General features: G+C 42.5%; 1 protein-coding gene across 7 annotated transcripts in view; it reads right to left on the bottom strand.

Annotated features, from left to right (window-relative positions):
- Positions 1-25689, bottom strand: part of sdk1b (sidekick cell adhesion molecule 1b) — a 169910-nt gene that overhangs the window by 37564 nt on the left and 106657 nt on the right. For 6 of the 7 annotated variants that reach the window (XM_049721155.1, XM_049721157.1, XM_049721158.1 and 3 more), the window contains 11 exons: positions 15578-15604; positions 10502-10604; positions 8862-9037; positions 6850-6933; positions 5165-5359; positions 4934-5050; positions 4350-4517; positions 3169-3271; positions 2922-3095; positions 1472-1608; positions 184-331 (listed from right to left, as the gene is read on the bottom strand). In XM_049721155.1, coding sequence (XP_049577112.1) covers positions 184-331; positions 1472-1608; positions 2922-3095; positions 3169-3271; positions 4350-4517; positions 4934-5050; positions 5165-5359; positions 6850-6933; positions 8862-9037; positions 10502-10604; positions 15578-15604 — 1432 coding nt within the window. The remainder of the gene's footprint in view (positions 1-183; positions 332-1471; positions 1609-2921; positions 3096-3168; positions 3272-4349; positions 4518-4933; positions 5051-5164; positions 5360-6849; positions 6934-8861; positions 9038-10501; positions 10605-15577; positions 15605-25689) is intronic. The other variant, XM_049721160.1, reaches the window with a different exon arrangement.

Here is a 25689-nt window from a genome sequence, read left to right as displayed (position 1 = left end):
GAATGCACTAAATTGTGTGGCATAGTCATGATTATAATCCTGCTTTCTGACTGGCATTCAGTTTGCAGCAAAACTCTATTTCACAGAAAGCACAGCGTGTTCCGGCTAGTAAATTGGTTTCCGACTAAATACGCAATAAAACGATTTTTGGGGATGAAAACAACAAATACTAAATACTCTTACCGCTGCGTCTCTGCGCTGTACTGACCCCGGCCCACGTGGTTGACAGCGCAAAGTCGGAATTGATAAGTCCGGGCCGGGGTGAGACCTCCCACGGATATGTTGGTCACGGTGGGGTCCACCTCGGACAGGTAGACCTTCCATGGAGAGTCTGGATGGACACACGAGATAATAATGGTTGATGGAATCATTTTTTTATCCAATAGGGATGAAACGTTTTGCTAAAACCGTGACAATATTTCAAAATAAAAGCAACCCAAAATAACAAAAGGAGCGCAGATATTGACGTCCATTTTGTCTACGTGCACCTTCTCATCCGAGTGGCCACGCGTGTGAATGGCAGGCGTAATGTGGGAGCGTATACAAAGAATGCAAAGGCAAGAAAGCAATTGTGTGATGGATAAATACGAGCATTAGCAACAGCCACCCCGAGCGTCTAATGTGTCACAAATGTGTGTGGGTGCACTCACACAGCGACAACATAACAAAACCACTTTTGTCTATCCTTCAATGTCGCCAGGCTTGCTATAATTTCCCCCCTTCACAATTCTTTTCTCCTTCGATGAAAACATATTTTTGTTACATATTGCTTTTCACATGCGCACAAGAGCAGAAGAAAAACGAACGAACGAACGAACGAACGAACGATCTATCTATCTATCTATCTATCTATCTATCTATCTATCTATCTATCTATCTATCTATCTATCTATCTATCTATCTATCTATCTATCTATTTTTTAATTTTCGCCAATACTCCATGATAAATAAGTCCAAGCTAGCAATGTAACGTAGCGTCGCGTCATTAACGTGTTTGTGAGCTGGAGGTGTTTCTGAGTCAGGGATGGAATGAAGTGCCGCCTCAATCTTGCTAGTCAAGGTTACATCCTCCAGGTTTACACGTGGCGTTTGAGTTTTATGAGTTTTATTTTTAAAGAAAGTGCCTGCCTGTGCACAAAATAGAAGGCGAGCAGACGTCGGTGTAGCCATCTTGTCATTCTCTTCCTCAATCCCTCTTTCCCTCTGTGTGCCATCTGAAAGCGACGCGGCCTGCTGTTACAAACATCTGCGCTGACGGAGGAAGCGAAAGCGAGCGAGAGAACGAGACTGGTGGGAGGGTCGTGAGAATTTATTTATAGAGAACCTGGACGTACATTTACGCTGCAACACTATTCCCCATATGTTTATAAATGAGCGTACATCAGGGCCGGCTAGACAGCGAGCGAGCAGCTGTTAGCCGCTCTGGGGCTATAAATTAGCCCACCAGACCCCCACACACGCTTATACGTACTGTTCTCCGAGAGCTCCAACAGATAGTAGAGTAGCGGAGAGTTGCCGTCGAAAGGACGAAGCCAGGAGAGCAGGACGGAACGTGAGTCAGAGTCGTTGAGACGTGCCGCCAAGGAGCGAGGAGAGTGTGGCAACTCGCTGTGCACCAGACAAAAACAAAAAAACTTGCAACACATATTTTTACACAGAAAAAGTCTGACATTGACAGAGTAGATAAAAAAAAAAATTGTAAACCCCTTCAAGTATTCTTTCATGGAACAACAGAAACGAAATGACACTTAAAGTCGAACCACAGTCCGTATAAGAAAAAACGTGATGACACTGGCGGAGCTAGGATTTTTTCCTTGGGAGGTCCATGGGGTGGCCAAAGAAATCTTTTTACAAGCCCTTAAAACGAGAGTAAATGCGGAAACAAATTCCTGTAAACAAATCGGAAAATTACCAATCATCAATTATCTGGCCTGCCACTGGGGGTCCAAGTATATTTTAGGCGAGGCCAGTAGCTATAAAAAAACAACGGCTCATTTATTTCCTACTCTGCCATTATTAACTTGTTTCTTTTCGTCGTCACCTTTGAGTCGTTCCATATTTCAATAAAGTAATTGTGACGATGATGATGGCAGACAGATGAAGGTGATGCTAAAGGTGGCGATGCTCCGAGAGGATACGGGGAAGAGAAAAGAGGACGAGGGGAAATGAGATTGATGTTTTCTTCTTAGAGCTGACATGACGGCATTAATTAATGGATGAGCATAGAGAATGTTGGAGCGCTTACCTCCGCTGAGGCCGCGCACGCACACACACACACACACGCACTCCGAGAGTGACGAACACATGGATGGGCCTTGTGAGAGTTGAACCAATAACCTGCTGGTAATTAGTCTGTCTCCTCAGCCGCCAGCGTCTGTTAGCCTCGGTGACCCGATGATAGCGAGCTAACGAGAATGTCACTCTCACGCATGCGCCAAATCCCTAATTTACCGTCCCCTCCTTTTTTTTCCCATAAGCGTAAACACGGAGCCACTCCGACGGACAAGCAACCTCGCCGCTCTACGGTTCCGAAGACCCGAGTTCCCGCCTTCCTGCCCTGTAATTGTATGAATATAGCATAAGTATGGTTTATAAATACATCATACAAGCGCTCATTAATACATAATGGGCCCCTACCTGGGAGCATTCCCTCACAGCGGCTTTAATGAGGTGCGCTGGGTGAAATATGCATGCGACCTGATTTAATATTAGTGACTCGTTGGGTGTGCGGGGGGGTGTAATCGTCGACACATTTGCACCATGACAAAAATATTTAAACAGATGACAAATTAAATAAGTTTATATGACTCCTGCCACGTACGTTCCCATTGGGCAAAGCAATAAAAGCATCTGTTTTTAATCTGAATCTAGTTTCAAATCCGAGCCTCCGTTTTTTTTGTAGTTAAGGAATGGCAACTTACATGACTTCCAGGCGAGCGGAGCGAGAATCGTTGCCAGCCCGCGAGATCACAGTGCAGGTGTAATCCCCGATGTCACCTGACCAAGTCTGGCCAATGGTGAGGGAGCCTTGGCGTACGGAGACACGCCCCCCGCTGGTGGTCAAGATGGGCGCACCTCCTCGCTCCCATTTGTAGCTGCAACAGAGAGGCGCTGCATTTAAGACTTCCTGCATTGAAAACAAACACTCTCAAACGAAGAAGTTGATACCTGATGTTGACTCTCGGGTCATGTGTTGCATTGCAGGCCAAAAAAGCCGTGGTGCCTTTGATTACACGTAGCTCGGACGGGGGGACAGAGATGATGGTGCGACCTGAAAACGACAGTCGGAGTCAAAACAATAGTACAGTAATTTGCAAAACTAAGCAAACCTTTAATACCCAAAAGATATTTAATGTTATTTTAAAGCAAGATAATAATAAAGAAACATAAAACCTCCACTTAATATTCAATCAACACAATTTTTGAAGTGATGCTCGGTGTAAAAAGTCTGAGAACTTCTGCTTCGAGTACACAAACGTGACAAATGTCCAAGGCTTCTATTAGATTTGTTAAACGCGATGCTGTGTTATTCTAAACGCAAGGTTGCCCCTGACTCGTAAGAAGAAGAAAAAAAAAAAAAATCAATTAGTCACCATTTAATCCAGGAACTAGCGGAGCACAACCGTACAAGGACGTACATTATCTGCTCGAAAAAAGACACGCCTGCGCTTGTGTTGTCCAAAAAGTGCTGACAGCATGGTATTCCATTCCTCTCATGAAAAAGAAATAAAAATGTGCACGGGCGAGGACGTCACCGGCTCATTCACTGTGGACGACGGCGGCGCTTTAGATGAATCACCCGGCAAAGAAGCACTGACGGCGAGCATCCCGCCGCCCGCCGGCCTAATCGAATCCAGCAGTATTTAATGTGAAGCTGGCGGAATAAATGTAAAAATGAGCCGATCGATACGTTTAGCGGCCACTCAGTCGTCCTCCTGCCCGGCCAATCACATGATTTATTCGCCATCGCATCTGCCCATGACATCGATCGGCAATCGTGCGGCTGTTTGCTATGCTGGACTAATGCCACCCGACAGGGACGGCTTAATTAGTGTTCCGCGTCTGTATTGAAGGATTTCATGTAGCTGCTCCCCCGACAAGGACGACACGCCCCTTGAAGTTTAGTTATATAAAAAAAAAAAAATCTTTTGATTTAAATGTATTTCCACCCAACTTTGTCAAGGCCTCTGGAAGAAACCATTTCCCAGTCCAGGATGATACGGGCTCCATATTACTGATAAAGTGTCGAACAGAAATTTGTCAACAACAAGAATTAAAAAATAATATTCTGGACATACATCTGAATGTTTGGGGGTAGTTTGGAGTCGTCATTGTATTGTCTTACTTACTCAAGACGGTGAGCTTTGCCGTGGCGTTGATGGTCTTCTCCGGATTGGAAGCGAAGCAGGTGTATTCTCCCGAATCCTGAAAGCTGACAGGTTGAACCTGCAGACTACCTGACTGCAAGAGTGTGAACCTGGGAACCTGGACAGAACCGCTGGCTAACACCTGCAATCCTACAACACAGAAATTGAGACATTTCGTTAACCTAAAGCAACGGATTTAATATCATGTATATATTTAGAATTCTGTATGTGACTGAAAAGCAAAGGGTGGAGAGTCTCTGTTCACTTTCGTCTATGTATTATAATATATAAGCAATCCACTCCTGACAGTGGCGCCATGCTGTTTATGGCGGAATGAAAAATACGACAGGACAGTACAAGTGGCACCTCAAAATGCGGTTTCTCGGTCAGCACATCAAGAGTGGCAGTTTTTATGTTGCGTGTGCGAAGGAAGGTCAATTGCCGGGTGTGCGTCAGTGACTATAATTTGCTCTTGATTGTCCAGTTCGGTCGCGTTCAATCATATCGCTCACGCTGAGTGTGTGGCGAGCCCAGGATGCAGACTTCAATTTCTGCGAACATGTTACCTTTCCTCCAGGTGATGCCAGGCTTTGGCGCGCCACTCGTCTGGCATATAAACAAGGCGGTGTTCCCTTCAGTCACGGTTTTGTCGGATGGGCGCGCGGTGAAGGTCGGAGGCGCATCTGAAATGCAGCGGGGGAGCAAAGTTGGGAAGGAAGAAGACACGAGAGGAAAGGATGCAGAGGGTGAAGGAATGGAGACGCAGAGCGAGATGACAGCATCCTTGGACGACTCACTGGAAACGAGGAGCTGCGTGTGAGCTTGCGTCTCTCCGGCGACGTTGCGGGCGAAGCATTGGAATATCCCGCCGTCCCCCGGCTGCACTCGCCGCACCGTCAGGCCCGCCGCGCTCGTGACCTTGTAGCGAGGGTTGGCTAGCTTGGACAGAGGCACGGCGTCTTTGTACCATTCCAATCTGGGCGGAGGCACACCTGTGCAGAACAAAGAGTGCTTCCATTTTCCTGAAACATCAGGGTGCCACTGCCACCTACTGGAATGGATGTGCAATTACACTTGACCCGGCATTGCATAAGTGATATTTCGATGATATCTCAAGCATATTTCACAACTTGAAAATTGAGCCTGGGTTCTGTACACACAAACGGCAAACGTCCATCTTATCTAATTGGGACACAATTGAAAAAACATTTGACCTCCCCGAGCAGTGCTAGTCGCTCCTACAACGCTGTTGCTATTAATATGTATGGCGACATAATGACTGCTAATAATATATTGATTGCAGCCCTGTCTGGGTGATGGGGGCAGCTGAAAAACACTCTTAATAAATTATAGCAGCAAATATCTACAGAACAAGCGGCAACCTACCTGACACTTATGTCGAGAGTGACAGGCATGAGGCTAATGTAATTAGCATCAGCTCTCCATACTAATTTGTACAGTATGCGTGACGCTACGTCAGAATTTCAGCTTCTCGCCTCAATCCGTCGATGTCAAACTTCCCGCAAACCCGCGTGAAGTATTCTAGGTTCCTCAATGCCTGTCACTCTTCGTCGGAGCCGCCATCGCTCTGCTCTGCCCTCACCCCGAGGCGCTCAGACTATTTAATAACGCCCGCGCAGTATCGACGAGGAACGTCAAACTTGCTCGGTGCCGTGTGACGGATGCGAGAATGTTGACTTTTTTTTTTTTTTTCCTTTCCCCTCCTAAGCCGCGTCCACTCCTACACGTTAAATCATCTTTGCGTAATCCACTTTCTAGCAGCTGTCATGAACAATGGGTTTTGGTGTCACTGTTTTAATCTGCTCCTACTGCTAAACGCAATTTTGATGTTCACGAAGCACGCAGACGCACAATGAGGGCCGCTGTTGAAATACAATGGTGCTTTGAGATGCAAGTCCTTGACTGTGTGTAACTCAGCTTTTCCCCGAATGAAAAGTGTTTTGTTTGTGTTTTCATGAGGAAAACTTGCACTCTATAATGTGGTACTTAATATTCAAAGCATAATCACAATTAAATTGAGTGATCAACACAAACAATAACTTTAATTACTGAAGTTTCATTAAGATTTTTCAAAGAAGACAAATAATATATACAGTATGTCTACTAGTGTTGTTTCACCATTGGTGTTCAATCGTAAGTATCAATGCTAATGTTAGCATGTCACTGTGTTGGTAAAAATAATATCAACAGTTTTAATGTAAAACAGCACCTTTTTACCAACTTAGAATTTCTGGTGGCACACTTAGTATTTTTCATGCCGATTCAATTACAATCAACATTGACGTCAAGCGAAAGTGTCCTTGCTTAATAATCAATAAAGTAGCTTGAAGTATTTTACTCTGGCAGCAAGCCAATAAACACTGACCCTGGAACAGTTTAAGTGAACGCTTGGGAAATTGGGAAGAAGATAAAGCTCATATCTGCCGATGGGAAAAAAAAATAAAAAAAAGAAGCAACGTACCCGTGGCCAAGCAAGGAATTTCCACATTTTTGTCAATCTGAGCAATGATCTTCAACTGGGGCTGAGCGGTCAAAGATGGTGGCTCTGGAAAGAAAACACAAAACATGATCTTCTTTCTGTCCTTGCAAACTAAAAATGGTCAAACAATTTTTGTCCCCTTTTCAAAGTAACCATAACATTACATTTTGGAAGAAGACGTATGGAATACATCAATTTCAATATCTCGGACGCAAAACTACATCAAAGTCAGAATCTGAGCAACACAAAAAAAGAAAGTGTAAGTTTAAGACGGCTGGTGTGAGGGGAACTAGAAGCTTCTACATTTATTCTATTTGACTATGCCTGCTTTTAAGTTGTTCTTTGTGCTTTCTCTTTTCAACCACATGACACCCGTCTCATATGTTTATTGAGCACAGTTGGAGTTGCGTGTGATTTTCGACTGGCAAAGTATGCCGTGAAAGAAAACAAAAGCGACATGATAAAAAAAATTCTAATTTAAAAAAAAAAAAGCCCCTGGTGGTGTGACACTGATAAAGCACATGTATTAATCCTCTTCAATCAGATGAGTACCAAGACGCACAAAGCAAAAGACATAATTTTGGATTTATTTAGCCGGTTTGGGTTTTCAAGATGCTTCTGCTGGTGTCCCATTTGTGTGTCAGTAAAGCAGCGGGAAAACAAAAACAGATCTATTGTTGTCGGCGGTGGCGACGCAACACGCCGGCTCCCCGTGTCATCCATATTCCGATTGGTGGGCAGAATAGAAATGCGACTGAATAATGAAGACCTTTGAGGCGCACGCACGCACACACCCCCTCCGCACACGCGGCGTTCTGTATAGAAATTAATTTCGCTGCATTCATGAGGTCTATTGAGTCCATATTACATACTGAGTATTATTATTCATCAGTGATGCCGAGCAGCCCTTTTGGCCTTGAACAGGGGAGGGGGGGGGGGGGGGGGGAGCGTACGTATACTTTTTGTCGTATTTGTTCGAGCAGCTGTTATGACTTGATATTATAGCGCGTGATGAATATTAATTGTGAAAAGAATTTTCAAAAAAGTTAATCACAAAATCGTCCGCGATGGAAATATCAATCCCCAAAATGATTGTCTCGCCCGATTATCAACGCCGATGATGTGTGTGCTCAGAGTAGAAAAAGGGGCTAAGCACACTCTGGCAGGTCTTGTGTCTCGTGAGAATTCTATCGGCGTCACTAGTTTGCTCTCTTTGCGTTAAGGCGCTCCCACGCTTCGACAACCGCAGTAGATCAAAAAAAAAAAGACGCTGACGTGCGGGTAGGAGGGAGCGCTTCATCAATCAACCGTTGGCTGCTGGGGTCTGTTGTTTTCTATTTACACACAAATATCCAGGACAGCCACCGCTTGCCATGAGAGCTTCTATGCGACTGCCTTGATTTTTTTTTTTTTTTTATCCCACTCCTATTATTGATTTGTGGGGGGAAAAAAACTAATTTAGCTGGCGGGCAAACTGGCGTGTGTGTCCATAGTGTCATTTTGCCATTACATTCTAAGTGTGGAATTGACACACACACGCACACGCGCACTAATTTACTGCATGTTGATACACTTTATTGACGGACAAGAGATTTAGCTGGAGTTGTCTCACGGTGGACATTTAATACCCGCAGCGTGCGCATTTGCAATTTCCAGGGACATGTTACTATTTGATTTATTATACCTTTTTCATTCTCCGGGGAAATTCACTCTTCAGTGTGTCGTAATTTTTTACAGTTGATCAAGTTCAACGGCGTGGTGGTCACACACGAAAAAAAAAATCTAGTTTGAAAACGCTGTCGACGTCACCAGATGTCTCACAAGAGGAAGATTTACTTCACAAGCATTTTTATGGTTTTTTTCATTGGATTTTACTGTGATGCCACCGCAGAAAAGATACCAGTGGGTCGTAAAGCCGCTGAAAACATGTGATGGGTTCTTAAAGGGGCTGGACAACAATTCCATTTTTTTTTTTTTTTTTTTTTTTGGCTTACCAATGACAGTGAGGTGCGCCTTGGCCTGGGCAACTTTGGCGGTGCTGTTGTCGAGCAGCGCTTCGCAAACGTACTCGCCGCTGTCCGAGGAGGTCGGGACGGGAATCACCAGCTGACGCCCGCTGGCCAAGTGGCGTCCATCGCGTTTCCATACTACCAGTAAGCTGTCGACATCTCTGAAGAGGAGGAAAAGGAAAATGAGGAAAAAAGCAGAACTTAGCAAATGAGGGAGCAAATGAATGGCAACAGTATGAATGACAGCAACCATTGCGAGATCACTCGTAGAGAATAATATTAATAATCATCATAACAAACATCTGGCTTGGCGAATAAATGTATTTCATTTGATTCTTTTTTTCTTTTAAAAGTTGTCGTAGCACCCTCTAAGGAGATTTCCTTTGTTCTTGTTCTTATAAGACAAGATTGATCAAAGTGCATCTTATATCTGCTTTGGTTTCATTTCAACTTATTGTACTCTTAATTGGCCAAAAAAAAAAAAAAAAAAAAATGTTATTAGCAATGATTACAAGTATTCATTAAATTTGCATTGGAAATTACATAAATCCACGACTTAATTCCCTCATTTAAACAGAATTCCCTGTATTAGTTGGTGGGGCTTAGATATCCATGACTCTACGGTAAATTGACTTAACGATGAAGATAAACAGTACTAATTTTAATTCAATAAAACTAAACTTCCATTGTGTTCATTGTTAATCACCCAGAAAGAGTCAAGACCTGTGAGACGAATGCTAACGCTTAGATGCTAACGCAAATCATGCTAACATTTTGTGAAAAATGTAAATATATATTTAGATAAAATAATTGATAATAATACCAACAGCTATTAATAGCACTCTGTGGCTTGGTAAATATATGTTATTAAGTTTGCTATGGTTCTTTCCAATAGTTCTCAACAGCTACATTCCATTGACTGATATGCGTAACTATCTATTGGCGAGTGCGCTGATTTGTTCCGTGCATCTTGACAAAAGCCCGGCCAAGACACACACACACACACACACACACACACGAACGAGCCAGCCAGACAGCGGCTCAATAAGCCAATCCGACAAAACCCCTCTCCAAACACTCGAGTGCGCTTCGGGAGCGTGTGCAGCTTATCACCTGTTGATTTGAACACAGTCGGCCGGCATCTGAACGCTGATGAAATATATCTTTCGAAAAGCTGGGTCAACACACATAAATGGTTCTTTGCCTGCTATTATTTCACTGTTGGATATTCTGGTGTGTTTGATATAAAAACAACTATGATGTAAGTTTAATGCAACTTCAGGAGTGCTAATTGTCATTTTGTATGCATTTGTCATGCACTTCAAATACATTAAACGGCTCTCAAGAAGGTTTTGCAGTTCTTAACAAGACCAGCCCGCTCATTGTAGAACTCAAAGTCATGCTAAATTAACCGCATTGCGAAATTTATATATTGGTTGCGCTCGGAGATTTCCAAAGCTAAATCATCATTGATGTTAATACCCATGAATTTTCAAATACACTTTAGGAATTAAAGTGCTTGATGATGCTGCCAATACATTTGTATATAAAGCAGCGCTCTTGTATTGGCTTACATTAGATTGCGCAAACATAAACAAATATGGCAGCCAATAAAATAAATGTACCTGGCGTTGGCGATGCATTCCAAGGTGGCCTTGGTCCCTGCCAACACTGTCGTGTCTTTAGGTCCGATCACAATAGCCGGAGCGTCAACGTCTGACTCCAAATCTGCAGTAAAAAGATGAAACTCATCTCACGAGGTTCACCATATTTCCATTCCCCCCCCCCCCCCCCCCTTCACTCTTCAGAGTAGTAATGATGAATTGCAAAGAGGATAACACTACACATGTGTGACAATGATAACATGAAAAATAGTACACTGGTATGCGTGAACAATGATTTATGTCCCCGCTGGTAAAATAAATGGTGGCGCGAGTAAGAGATTATGATGATGATGTGTGCGTGTCTGAGAAGGAGCGAGGGAGAAGATGATTTATGACCCAAATGGCCTTCCATAATAAAAAATAAAAAAAAAATGACTCAATAGGATTCTTATCACTGGAAAAGTGTATAATGTGCTCAGAAGAATTAGTATGAGAAGAAATGGCGCCTACACATACGAACGTCATTGGATTGGCCACGGCGCCACGTAGTTATGAATATGCAGATTTGCAATCAGTCAGAAGTAAGGAGTCGAAATTAAAGAGGCCAACTGTGACAGGAGTTGGATGGGGATGTGAGCGGCAGAAAGTCATGGGTTGAGTAGAGCGGGGTTAGGGAGCCAACGCTCTTGGAGGTGAGCAGGGTCTTTCATCTCCCCTTTGAAACCAAGCACCAATAAGGTGGTAATTGACTCCCTGCTCTTTATTCCTTCTCCTTTTTTTTGGGAGACACTCGCAGGAGCCAAAGAATCATATCCCCGCTGTCACAGGGAATAAGACACGCGGGTGTAATAAAGTAGGCAAATGACTACACACACACATATATATACACGTTCGCACAATCTCACACTCGCGTACACTTTAACATGCCAGCGCCTTGTCACTGACACCCACTTGTGCTCCAACTTAGGAGTACAGGTTGAGTCACGAACTGGGAAGATAAGAGGAGTGACACAAAAAGAAAATTGAGGGCGAACACCATGCTCTGACGTGTGTTAACATTAAATATGGGATTTTTTTTTTCGCTAATAAAAGAGATTAGGAGTCAATTTAATATGACCCCAAAATTTCACAGACAGAAATTCTTTAATGACTGTAAAGGTTGCTAGATAACTCCTGCAGGCTAATATTAGCTTTGTTGCGCTGGTGTCAATAGACTGAAACTAACTACCGTATTTTCTGCACTATAAGGCGCAACTAAAAACCTCCAATTTTCTCAAAAGCCGACACTGCGCCTTATATATGGACAAAGTTTTCAAATGGGCCATTCATTGAATGTGCGCCTTATAATCCAGTGCGCCTTATAGTGCGGAAAATACGGTAAGTTCTATTTGCCCAGAGCAGGCTTCACTTTCAAATAGGTGGATTTTCCCGGGGTGGCTGTGTTAGTACATATCTTCATCGCACATAAACGTTGTCACCGTGCAAAGGGCCAACGTGTCGTACAACGTGTTGTAATTGGAAAAAAAAAAAAAAGACCTGTAGCAGGTGAGCAAGATGGAGGGTGGTCATTAAGACGAGGTCAGACAAGAAGAAATCGGTGAGCGTGTTAAACGCCGCGACAGTGGCCCCGAGTAACGCGCTAAAGGTGACAGCCAGTTAGCTCGGACGGAGGGAGGCAGACGGAATCTCGAGGGAGGTTGAAAGGAGGTGAATAAAAGGGCTCGGCTGAGGCAGACAGCGTGTCGAGGGAAGTGTCGCAGATGGCCGACGTCTCGCCGGAGTAAAAGATGGCGGAAGTGGAGGAGAAAGCAAAACGCCATATGGATGTGTGATCGTCCCTCCTATTTCCTCTCGCTAACAGCCTCTCCCGTCTGGGGAAATATTATTTCATCTTGTCACGAGCGCATCGTCCCTCATTGGCCCAACGCTCCTTTTATGCCGTTGAAACATTTTCCAGTTTGTTTTACGCTGATATAACGGCAGGCAAAACTTTTTTTTTTTTTCTGCTTTTAATTCTTTGCGCGTGCACAAGCTGTGCCAGCTCGAACGGCTCCCTGCAAAGAGGCGAGGCGGAAAGTCCGGAAATTTCATCAAAATATATTGGATTGCTCTTTAAGCGAATGAGAAACACCATGTGGTCGGCCGCCGTCCTACGAAAGCAAAACAACCTTAAAAAAACAGACAACCTTTGATAAAAAAAAAAAAAAAAAAAACACACCGTAGAGACTAGACTTGCCAGTCGACGTCACGTTAGCTTGTGCTAGGGTTGAATGCTAATGACTTTACTGTCTCTTCAGCTGCATGGCACCACACACACACATGCACACACACACAAACCTGTGAGGATAGTGGGAAAGAACACAGTGTGCCTTTATGCGTACGACCGAAAATGTGTAATTTGGCACCAACGAGGCAGTGACGCATTGTTGCAATGTTACAATGCAATCACTGCTGATTGACAGCTAGGCGTGTGTGTGTGTGTGTGCTTGATAGCTGGTCAACAAAAAACCCAAATTAAATAAAGGATGGAATGATAAAAAAAAAAAAAAACAGGGCTAGTAAAAGGATTTGTGCAGCTTTAGGGCTGATAAGAGATAGGATTGGATAAAGAGAGAAAAAGAGAGAGGGGGGAGAAAGTGAGAGAGAGAGAGATGAGAGGTGATTCCATCCAGATTAGAGTGTAATCCCGCTTTGAATGGATTCTCTTGGATTACAGCTTGTTCTCTTATTAAATCTGCCACTCACTCAACACACCATGTAGTGTGTGCGTGCGTGTGAGTTGTAAGCCTTTTAAACAAAACTCCGCAAGGACCTAGAGAGCAGAGGGAATTGTCCCAAATTAGGTTTCCCCATTGAAATGAATGGGAATGTCCTCAATCTGTTCCAGGCTAATTTGTTCAGTCTTATCTTTCAGCCCTACTGTACACTTTTTTTTTGTGGTCTTCCGTGAAAATTTTCCGATGTTGTTTTGATGCCTTTCCTCAATGGATATTCGGAAAAACTGGTAGAATACATTCGGACATCCATTTGGGAAATTAAACAGCCTAGAAGTGAAATAATTTATAAGTAAGTCAAAAGGAGAAAAACACGAGAGGGAGATGTTTTTTGTTTTTTTTGTTTTTTCTCCGGGCAAGTAGAAAACGATCATTTCCCTCACTGGCTTGAGAATCCCGCATGCGATTGCGAAAACGAGGCGAGTGTTTGTGCATGTCACCGCGCTCATTAATGCTACTCGCTGACAGCTAAGTGTCACGGTCTGACTGCGCTAGCCTCTCGACGCCACGACATCACCACCAGCACCACCAGCAGGCAAGAAATGACCCCCATCGACCCACGCAGAGCGATGCCCTATTTTAAATATTCATCCCTCGCTTCGGAGTTGCCAAAATACTCCATCTTCTTTCCGATGGACTTAAGGGGAATGAAAAAAAAAAACTGAGGAAAGAATTTTTTTTTCCACCCCTTACTTTTAAAACAATGCCACAATGTCATATTGACGTAACGTCGTCAGCACACCAGATTAAAATACGTGGATGAATAAGTGGGAGCATGGTGAACACCATTGTTTTTATTTTTGTGATTATTATTTTAAACAGACGCTCCGGGGCATGAGTCCTAAATAAAAAATATGGTGCTCAAATATTTACACGTACAGGATAAGACAGAATACATAGTAGTACTGTACAGCGTCAAATACAGTATTTTTTTTTCTCTCAAAGACTTTGAAATAGGGGGGGGGGGATAATTTTGAAAAATAACCTACAATTCATTGAGTTAGTGCCTGTCGTTTCATTGGCTTCTGATAATGTCCTAGCATGAAGCGATTTTCCTTTGTAGTCATTAAATACAATACATTTTTGTTCCTGAAAAAAAAAAAAGTGTTAAAGGAGATCAGACTGACACCTTAGCAATGTTTTTGGACTCAAGCTCAGGTAACACGGTCTGGTGATGCTGTCAGAAGACATTGTTCAAATGGAGCTAAGTGAGTCAAGTCAGGTTGAAAGTGCGACAACGTTAACGTCCTGTCACTTAAACGACAGGAAAGAGCCGGCGGAAAAGCGACAAGCTAAACCTGCGGGTCGTCTTATTTTCAAGTTCCTTCAATCAGGTTTCATTTTGCCGCTGGATTTTCATTCAATACAGTTCAGTCGGAATATTTTTAGAACCGATTATTCCATCGGTTATACAACTGATTAATGGTAAAATCGGATCAAATTGAATTTTGCGTGAAGGTGTATTACAAAACCATTTTGCCCATTTACTGTTTATTAACTAGTGTTGTTTATTTGGTATCGTTTATTAGTTACAAAAAAACAAACATGAATGAAAAATTACTATTGATACACTGCCATTAGAGGATTTGGATATTTTTTAAACGATAACTTATTAACTAAATTAATTGTTATGATCAATTTGGATTAATCGTTTTTTTAAAACTGTGGTATAGAGGTTACAATCTGTAAATTGACAATTATACTTTTAATTTAATAACGTTTTGCTTCTTTGTCTTGAATCATTTGGGCTATTATAAGGATTTGTATTCCTTAATCCATTTACAAACATTTTTGAGAGGGAGGCTAAACCAGATTTGCGATACACAGTGTACAAAATTCCAGTAAACACACAACTTAGTATCCAAACACGTGTGTGTGTGTTCCACTCCCTCGCATCCAGCTGCCATGCTAACCTTGCCTTTTCTTTGCGGTGACCAATGAGGTCGGACACTTGACACCAATTAACGGCGCTGAACATAAATTAGATCCTCATCATCATGCGAGCTGAACCGAAAGGTATAACACCAAACAACAGGTCCTGTCCGAGTCAGCCACCGGCGTGTAAAACTCCACGGTACAATAACGCCGGAGGCCATTACATTTACTTCAGAGTGTTCAAACTACACATTATTTATGTGCGTGTTTTTCCATAGTTAGTTATTCATGATGGTAGTAGGCTGCAGTAATGGGACCACCCGCCGCCTCCGCCGGTATGAGCATTTAGCAGAGAAAATCCCTTCGGTATGGAAGAGTGGCTCACAAAAATATTACGATCCAGAGACAACACAAAGATATCGATTGTAAATGTAAACATAAGCTTTACCTGTTGACCCTCGGCTCTTCTTGCCAACTGTTAGCGAGAGGGGTGGAAAGAAAGAAGGAGAAAAGAACAGCTATTTTAGTGCATAGTTGAAAATGCAGTTTAAAAAAAAAACTTTCGGTTCGTCTTGAATCAATTGAGGGTTAGACTTTTCGGCGCAGCTGAAAATATACTTTGGGTGGATATGCTTCTTTCGGGTGCTAATTTGTGAGACAGATGTGTTAGCTAACATGTTAGCTAACGTAGCTCACGTGTACGTAGAGTAATCAATTCCCTCATCGCTATTAAACCAATTAAGTCTGTGTTGACGTTCTGTAACTTTTAACATTTATGTACACGACGGATTTCCAGTGTTCACAGTCTCACAGACAAACAACGATTCAAATTTACTAGCGTTAGATTCTTGAATGAATATTATTTGGAATAAGGGAGAAAAAAAAAAAACTCAGAGAAGTGAGGCAGAGGTAAGAGACTTAAAATTCTTCCATGTCATCTCTGTTAATAAAAGCACTACAATTAAACAGAATTCCAAAACTTTCATTCTTTCTACAAGATGCTGGAGCGGCGCCTATGAGAATTTCTGACATTTGTTAGGCTCGAGGTCACGATTCCGTACAAGTTATTTCCACCCGACTCATTCAAGCATGGTTTTGCGCAAAGGGACTAGATAAGAAGAAAAATCAAATAGTCAGGGGGTGAAATGAGCCACTGAGAATAAGAGTAGCTGAACGATTTTTTTGACATGCTTAAATGGATGAAAGAGAATTTTTTGAAAAAATATGACGTTACAGAAAAGGATGTAATGCCGCAAGAAGCTTCTTGCGTCCAGATATGGTGTGACCGAGAATGAAGGCATTGACGTTTTCTTGGCGGTAAATCCGCTTTGGCTCTGCATCTATCGATACACCCACCTCATTTCTGTTTTTGTTTTCATACACTCGCCACTCGCATATTCCAAGTGCGTGCGAGGCTCTTGACTGTTTGGTGGACATTGCGCAATCGGCCCGTAAATTAGATTCCGATGAATCACGTTGCCATCGACTGAACGTTTGCTCGGTGGCGAGACGCGGAAAAATACACACAGTGCCAAACAAAAGATGAGCACAGCAAAAGCACACGAGCTTAAAACAAAAGATAAAGCCAAACAGATATTTAAAAATAATTAATGTTATCATAAAATAACAAATAACTAATGTAAAATTAATTAAAATGATTATTTTCTTTACGAAATCAATCAATTTGACCTGAGATCAAAATATTAAGAACAACTCATTATAATGCCACCATAGCAAATCACAACCACAATCTATTTTCTTGTTGGCCCCTTGACACCGGCAATTATAAGAAACAGCTCTGACTAAGTTCCAGGAAACTTTTACACCACAGCAAAGCAAATGACACAGTCAATCAAAAGTAAATATTACTATTTTTGTCAAGGCAGAAGCTCATGTATTGGCTCTCATTAGACAGTGTGGTATGTGTGTGTGTGTGTGTGTGTGTGTGTGTGTGTGTGTGTGTGTGTGTGTGTGTATAAAATGGCCCACACATTATGTTAATGGATTCCTTTCAGCGCTGAGACATTGCAGCAGGTTGTGGATAAAAGAAAATCCAGATGTAAACAATAACGTTCAGTTCTTGAGTGGTGCCAAAATGGGGGTCACTGAATGAACTCGCTAATGTACACATACATTTTAAAGCACAGAGATTTTAGTGATTTCAATTTTTTCCTTTGCCATATTGAAGGATCGTTTTTTCTGCAGTGTGGGGCGGAGAAACAAAGAGGACATTGCAGTGACAATTCACCTCTCAACCTTAAAAAAAAATCTTAAAATATCCAATTCAAATTGTTTTGTTGCAAGCCACAAAAAAGTTATTCATTTAGATGCAGTTTGGTCTAGCGCTCTGCAATTAATCCAAATTAAAACGATGATGATTACACTCCACAATTACCAAAATGGCATAATTACAAAAATATTTGACATTTATTTTTGCAACCAAAAATAAATCATCATTTAAATAATTGTGACTTCAACTACGACCGAATTAATCAGTAATATTTTCGATCCCCTGTGAAAATTTTCCCGGCCTCAGGTCCACTTTGTATTCATGAATTCACCGTAGTGTATTAATCTGCCCGAAGGATTTACAAACAAGCAGGTCACAAGCGTGTCCTCGTGGTGTGTACGCGTGTTGTTGTTTGTGTGATTCTGTGTGGTACCTGCCCCCTTTTAATGTGTGTCAAGGTTGTTATGTTTGTCATGTCTTATTGTGTTGACCCGAGTCCCTGCAGTGAGTCACCTATTAGCTGAGGTGACTTTACAAACCCCTCTGGACACACAAACACACACACAACACACACATAAAGCAGATGTCCTTTGACCTTGGTGGCAGCCTCGCTTAGTCACAAATTTTTATAGCGAGACATTTGGGAGTTTTCTTCCTCCCTGGTGTGTCCAAGCTCCACAAAAAAAATCCTCACACTCCAATTTACCCTGTCAATCTCACAGTACCCACAACCCTTCTTCTCATTCTCCTCTTCTCTAGTCGCATTTGAAATTCATATCAAGCACCATGCAGACGCGCAGTCACACTTTGGTTTTCCTGCGTAGACAAATTCATAAAAGTACACACACACGCAGCAACACACTGGTAAAATAATAGGCTGGCAGCTGTTTTTGACCTCGGACCCGGCAGTGATTCCTGTAGGACTCCGATTCTTACAAAGGTCTGGCTTTCAAACGCCGGCTAGTGAAGAGCTGAACTATTTATGCCCAACGTATATTTAAAAGTGCTGAGTAGGATTTTACATATTGAAAACGTCAAAAATACACACACAGATCTTCTTTAGACGTCGACTCCGGGAAGGTTGCAGTTACCTATCCGTCGACCCCCCCGGACAACGCTTGACCTTTCCGATTTGAGATGTCAGACTGCCAGACGCGCACCAATTGAGTCTTTCCGTACGTCAATCACAATCCAAAACGTCAAATATTTTGACCTTTGGTCTTCTCTTCATCAGCGCTGTTTGCCTCAATCACTCGTTTATCAACACTGTTTGTTTTTGGAATCTATTGGCTTTGTGTAATTAGTGTTTATGACATCAAAAGATCGGAGAAAATAAACACAGATAACCCCCCCCCCAAAAAAAACGCAACTTTCCTTCATAAAGTCAATTTGGGAACTGACAATCGGGTGCGCCTCCTTCCTCCCAGCGCACTGCAAAATTAATGGACTGATGAAATCGCCTACCTTAGTACAATCTAGAAATTGCAATTCTCACAGAAAAGTTTCTGGCAATGCCATGACATCATTGCTTTTCTGTCCAAGAGAAAAGTCCAAGTCAGATACGGTGTTAGGACAGTGATAAATCTTCACCAAGGTCAGTTCAATCTTTGATTCCTGCTATTTGTGGTGTGAATGTTTGATTTTCAAGCCCCACAGGAGGCATGATCCAGGCACCATTTTGGTTCCTGCGATCCAGATTGCGTCCCATCTTGCTAGCTTTACTCTTCACTCCGCGTTAGCACGAGCGCGGTCATAAAATTGACCGGCGGTACTCGGATTTCAAAGTCAAACTAACTGAAAGATATCTGGCGTAAAATGTCTACACGATCTAATTCCATTTATGCTTGCGTAATTGAATCATTTTTACAAATTGAGCAGCATTAGCCGCCTTTGAATTTGCAAATGTGAAAGCGCAGCGTCGCTCTAGAGGTTCGAGCTGGCGGCGGAACACCAGATGGAGAACAGGCGGCAACAGCGAGCATCCGTCCTCATCTAATCAGGTGCCTCACCCCCCCCCCTCCCCTGAAAGTGGTCAGGTAGTCCTCCACATACATCACACTCCTTCATTGTCTCGCCTCTTTTGTCTTTATGTCCTCGGCGCTCTTTATCGCCTCGTTCTTGTCCGATAGACGCGAGTAAGTGAGCACAGCAGACTCTTGACGCAAGTAAATGTGCCGTCTTGTGAGTGGATATTGAATTTCAAGTGTCCCCCCTCAAGGAAGGGGAGCTATTCCAGTTTTGTGTTCATGACTCTTTGCATACACTCCATTTTTTGGCCACTGTCCATTCAGACACATCAGCGGCGGTCGACAAGGTCTTGGCACTGGTTTGGCTCCTTGGGTGCTACGTGCTATTCTGAGACGAACATGAGAATATGAATGCACTTGTGGAAGCACATTTTAATTATTTCCGCTAACAATGATGGCAGAGAGAAATGTGGCATTATTATCGCCACAATAAACCGGGAATGGAAACAAAGAAAATAAAGCCAAGTAGTGACGAACTGGCCCTTTCCTGTTTAATTTTGACTTTACCGTACGTCTTGTTGTCATGATGGGCATACATCCATCTCATTTCAAAATTGATATTTTTTTCTACTGAGTGAAAGATATTTTTTTTAATTGTCGGGGGGCATACATTAATTTTCATGAGCATCCGAAGAGTTGAACAAATTTGTTTTTTAGGCATGTCTGGACTAGTTGCTAGAAAAACACAATAATCCCAAGAGGGTTCTTCCATTGGGCCCAAATGAAGTAGACATGGTAAACTATATCTATGTATTATTTATAAATTGGGAATGAATAAATATGTAGATGGCAAATGAAAAATTAATGCAGATGATGTCATAAAATAAAGACAGAAATAGCAACAAGTAAGCAGACGCTGACTATTTTCAACAATTTGTGCTATTGAATAAAAGTCGGATTAATCGTGGTATTTATTTTCCCTGCTGATCCCATCGGCAAGGTTATTAATCCAACTATATGCGAACGTAATCATCCTCTATTGAACACGTCTGCTCGTAATTCTCAGAAAAACGGAAACATGCGAGTCGAGTCATAGAACGAGCGTATGTGCTAATTACCGGTGTGTGTTGTCGACGTGTAAATAATATCAGAAATAAATTCTTATGACTCGAAGACAGCTGGGATAAGGTCCAGCAAGTGAAGATGAGCAGATACGGACTGAACGGCTCAGCAAATTCCGACGTGCTAAGCGAACGTTTGAGTCGGTTGCGCTTGTTCGTTGCGTTTGGCACACTTGCTGACTCACAAGTTAACTCCACGTGTTTGTGTGTCTTTTTTGTCTGTGTTTATATGTAATGTGATCACTCATCCTGGCCCAGTCCCCCGGCAGGAACAGTTGGGGTCCGCGTCTGATTAATGGCCTAATTGATTAAGTGGCTCGGAGATTGATTGTTTAGGTCTGGCCGTAACAGATTCATTAGGGCGGCAATAGATCAGTGCGATCTGGCTGCAGCTGTTCCGCCTGGTTTGGGCGGCTTGGTAATGGCCGTCATCTGTCTGCGGATCACGCCATGGCGACCCGCACGCGCAAACACACGGCTGTCGCATGAGGTCGGGTGTGTTTTGATACACACGCGTGCAAAGAGTGATCGCGAGTTAAGCAACACAGACTATATTTGGATTAAAGGCCCTGTTGATCTATTCCTGTTTTCAGCATTCCCTTTCAATATTTATTTCACAACCCGCCTGTCTTTCTTCTTCCCAGTTTTGTCCTCAAAGCAAGCGCGTTTTCTTGAACTTCTCCCCCCTCACACACCTTCCCTGCTCCCTCCATTTTTTTTTCTATGTTTTTCTCCCAATGACTTCTGCGTTCTTCTTCTGCATTGAAATAAAAGTCCTGATTGTCTGGAATAATAGTTCTAACTATACAAATTGGAATTTTGTAATGAAACTATAATCTCAAATTAGTTGAGTGTTGTTTTACAGAATAAATTAATTTCCACTAACAACCCAGGTCACACCTTGCTCCGCCTCTAATCTTCTTCTTCTTCTAATCTTTCTTTTTGGATGAATGTGTAAACTGTGGGGATTTAATTTACCGTTGGGTATATTCGTAAATAGGCATCAAAAACAGCATTGCATTAGAGTTTATATGACAAATAAAAGAGTTATGCAGCCTCCGCACTTCAACACCTTGATGCTAATGAAGCAACATGATGCTAATATGTGCTTATGTACAACTCAGTTTTGTGCGCTAAAAAAAATCAGAATCCATATTTTACTCAGCATATTTTACTTTTTGTTTTACTCTACATATATACTTATATATATACACACACACACACACACACACACACACATACATACAGACGTATATATGCTGAGCTAAGCAATCGATGCCCTCATATCCCCCCTTTTTTCACTCTCCATTTCCGCTTCCTCAGCACCTCGTTATCTAGTGTCCCACCCTTCCTTTAAGTTTCTTTTCTTCCTAAACCGCGTCACACTTGCTTTGACATGCAGCCTCATCATTCACTGGCGCCTCTGCCGTCTTTTTTCTGTCACGACAAATGAGCATCCGCCGACCGGGCCGAAGCTCTCATCTAACCTGTTACGCAGTGCGCACGAGAGGAAGCAGCGGCGTGCGCGAGACGGGATGGCAAATTTGCATGCATAATAATACTTCATTTGTATTCTGGAAACTCTGAAAGTGTTTATCAACAGACGAGGGTATGAACGTTGCAATCCTGCCTGGCTGCTCCATTTTGGATGAGTCTGACTACGACCCGGGGACAAGGTGGAGAGGACACATTGGGATCCATTTTCCCTCCAGAATTCTTTCTACCTACCAAGACAAACTACGACTTTGACTTTGTCCCTCCCAGTTCCACACGGGCGCCGTTTATACGTGCTCTCCCAAGTAATGAGTGTAAAACATCTGTCTACGCCGATGTGTTGTCTCCAGCTGCTCTCCACAACACTCATTTGCATACACACCGTTTGGTTACGAGGACAGCGGCGGGGGACCGTTGGGATTATTAAAACAACGGGCGACTTATCGGCGTACTTGACATCTCATCCGGCATCCCTGAGTAGCTTTCATGTGCGCTCGTGCATTCCATCTCCTTCAAGCGGCGCCAGATCAAATCCGAACGCAAAAGCCCGCGTGTGAATTAGTCAGCGTCGATGGCACATTTTTTTTTTTTTTTTTTTTTAGCTGGCATCCCTCACAATAACGCCGCATTATTCCGCCCGGCAACCCCCTTCGGCAATTCCTAACGCTCTCTCGGCTGATTCAACATCGGACATTGATCCATCTGCTTCGTTTGCATATTGCCACAGGACTTGTTGACGCATACAAATAATATGGAGATGCTCGTTTGCTGTTGAGACTCGGCACTGCTACCATGAAGTTAAGAGAGACTTTTTTTTTTTTTAGTCCAAAACACTTGTTACCGGCAGTTTCTGGCTTCTGGTTTGTTTAGTGGCTTTCTTTCCCCCCTCACTCTCCAATTACAGCCATTTTCCTTCAAAATCTTCTCGAGTGTTGGCCGACGTGAGTGGGTGTGTTGCCTACGTGACTGTCAAAGCAATCCACATGGATATCGGGAAAACACATACAGTGAACAAGGTGGAAGGGCAACAGAAGTACACACAAAACAGTCACACTGTGAACATATTGCTTGTCAGAAGCACATAGTGCATGACTCACTCTCCTGTCCATCACTCCATCTCTTTGTCTGTGCGCCTGGGTTTTAATTATAGAAGCAAAGCGGGAGACAAAGACAGCAAAATGAGAGCTCTCGGGATGAGGAGGAGGAAGGGAGGGATGGCGAGGGGGGGCATGAACGGAGGCCGATCTGATCCCTCTGCAGCTGCAGTAGTCAATAGATTCATTTCAGACGCAAACTCTTGTGGCGGGAATTAATAGATGTACAAAGTCATTAGACACACGGAGCTGTGCGGGAATATTTATAAATCAAGTGTGGCTCCTCCGGAATATAGAAGGGCCTCTTTACTAAAAGCTCTGAAAGTAAAAGCTGGCCTTGTTTACACAGAGATCCTGCTCAATGAATTCTTCAGAGCTGTGACCCAAAAAAAAAAAATTCCACTTATGCCTGTTACACAAATCAAAGTCAAGTATTGCCACAAGAGGCAGTATAACGATGCGGTCCTCATCTAAATAGTAGAATAAGTAGTAGTAGTCTTTTTCAAGCGGAACATAAAAAAATGAGAAGACAGGATGTTTTTGAAGAGCACGCTAACAGCGATGCTAAGCCAACGGCATTTTTACATGGAGTCGCTTGTGTAATACGGTTAGAAAAGGTTTTGCGAGTAATTAATTCAAAGTTATTTGAGCGGAATTTAATGTCGCTGTTCAGTGCTCACGTGTGATCTTATCGGTGGGGTAGAAAGCTGCTAAAGCGTCCAATGTGGGGCTTGACTCGTCTTTGAAAATTGGAGAAAACCACCAGACAGTCTTGTCATGTTGAGTTGGGAGCAATTGTATAGTTATTGTCTTATTTCCATCCTTTAGTGCCTTTCTTAAAAGTTTAGGTCACTAAAAATACACTTTTATCACCGATTTAATGTGTGCCTTTTCCATTAAGCTTCTTTCTGATTGGCTAAAATGAACATTATTTGCAAAATTCAGGTGCCTCCCAATAAATAAGAATATTGCGGAAAAATATTTCAAGATGACAATCACCATTGTCATTTTCAGAATGATAACTTGTTTTATTTTAGTGAACTACTGAAATAAGAAAACTTTCAAGTCATATTCTAGTCAACCAAATCATCTGCCCACAATCAAATCCATTAAAATTCCAATAATCTGTTCCCTACAATCTTTTCGTGTCTGTTTAAGACAAACAGTACTCTACTGTATAATTTAACACTACAAAATGTAATCATTAAATAAACAAACAGATGGATAAATAAATCAAGTGCCTTCATAAAATAATTTATAATTACTGTATGAAAAGTCACAACAGCTGCTGGCATCAACGTAGCAGCGATGTAATGCATGTATGACATACAGTACGTGTGCACACCTCCAGACATGCACACATTACACTCCACAACAATCAAACGCTGTTCAGGGGACAGTAAAATACCTCCAATTAGACGCGCCGCAAAAACAAGAGATGGGACCTGGAGCAAACACACACTCACAAATACACACAGACAGCAAAAAGAGCAGCGGCAGGCTCTCATTTAAGATTCAGTGACGCGGAACGGAAACATCTGGTCAAGGAGGGGATTAGGGACAGAAACAAATGGCACATTGGCACACAAATATAACAACAAATATTGTCAGCACACACACGTACGCCCGCGTACACAACCACACAACGCTGAGCAATTATTATCAAGTAGTTTTAAACGCTTCCGTGAATATTCAAAGAAAGCTCGATTAGCAATTATTGCACTGAATCACATTCACAAATAATAAATGGTTAAAATTCTAAAAAAAAAAAAAAACTTTAGAGCTCCTCCGAAAAGAAAATCTGACTGTGAATGTGTTTCTGCTTAATGCTAGCATTAGCATTAGGCTAGCAGACTGAGCTATGTGTTTCTTTTAAATACAGAAAGTCTAATTCTCCTTGTTTTATGCCTAGTTTGACAGTAACTGGGAGTAGCATTAAATTTCTCAAAGGCTAATTTTTGAAGAATTGTTCACGACTTGAAGGGCAGGGGGTTAGGGGATGGGGGGGCAGTTCTACAGAGGTCAGACACCGGCTATGCAAGACCGAACAAGACACATATTCACTTCTGGGAAAAGAAACTGAATAAAAAGAAGGAATGGAAGCAGATGGGTTGGTTGGCGCCTTGTCTGACTGCAGGTGTAATCAAACCCTGAAGGATTTTCTTGCAATCACTACTCTGACGTACATGCTCTGAAATACTACATTGTGGAGGCGTCTAAAGTCATTGTCCAAATTCTTCTTCCTCTGCCAGTCCTTGCTTGCACTCTACGTACGCTCTCAAAAAGAAGAAATCCAAATTAATTGGATTCTATAGACCAAAGTGCAGCCTGATATAATACAGAGCCTTGCATTCCGAACAAATCATTCAAACGCGTGTTAAACGGGAGTCAACGCACAACTACCATTCAAAGTTCCTCTGATGACCTCCAAATAAATGGTAGGTGTTCTATTCAGCTTTAGTGAAGATTTATTTTTCTTACTCACCCAGTTGTGCATTTGGAGTAGATTGGCTCAAAGAGTGCATTTGGGCAGGCAGCAGAGAGCTGAAGCTAGCCGCGATTGGTCCACGTCTGAATGGGACTAATTTGAGCATTTTTCTTGCACTTCAGCAATCGTTAACAAGTGTGACATTAGCGCCTTCGCTATAGAAAGA

This window comes from Syngnathus scovelli, chromosome 5, assembly GCF_024217435.2.
Source record: "Syngnathus scovelli strain Florida chromosome 5, RoL_Ssco_1.2, whole genome shotgun sequence".
Taxonomy (NCBI): domain Eukaryota; kingdom Metazoa; phylum Chordata; class Actinopteri; order Syngnathiformes; family Syngnathidae; genus Syngnathus; species Syngnathus scovelli.
Note: the sequence above shows the minus strand (reverse complement) of the source record. Positions and strands in the feature narration are given on the sequence as shown.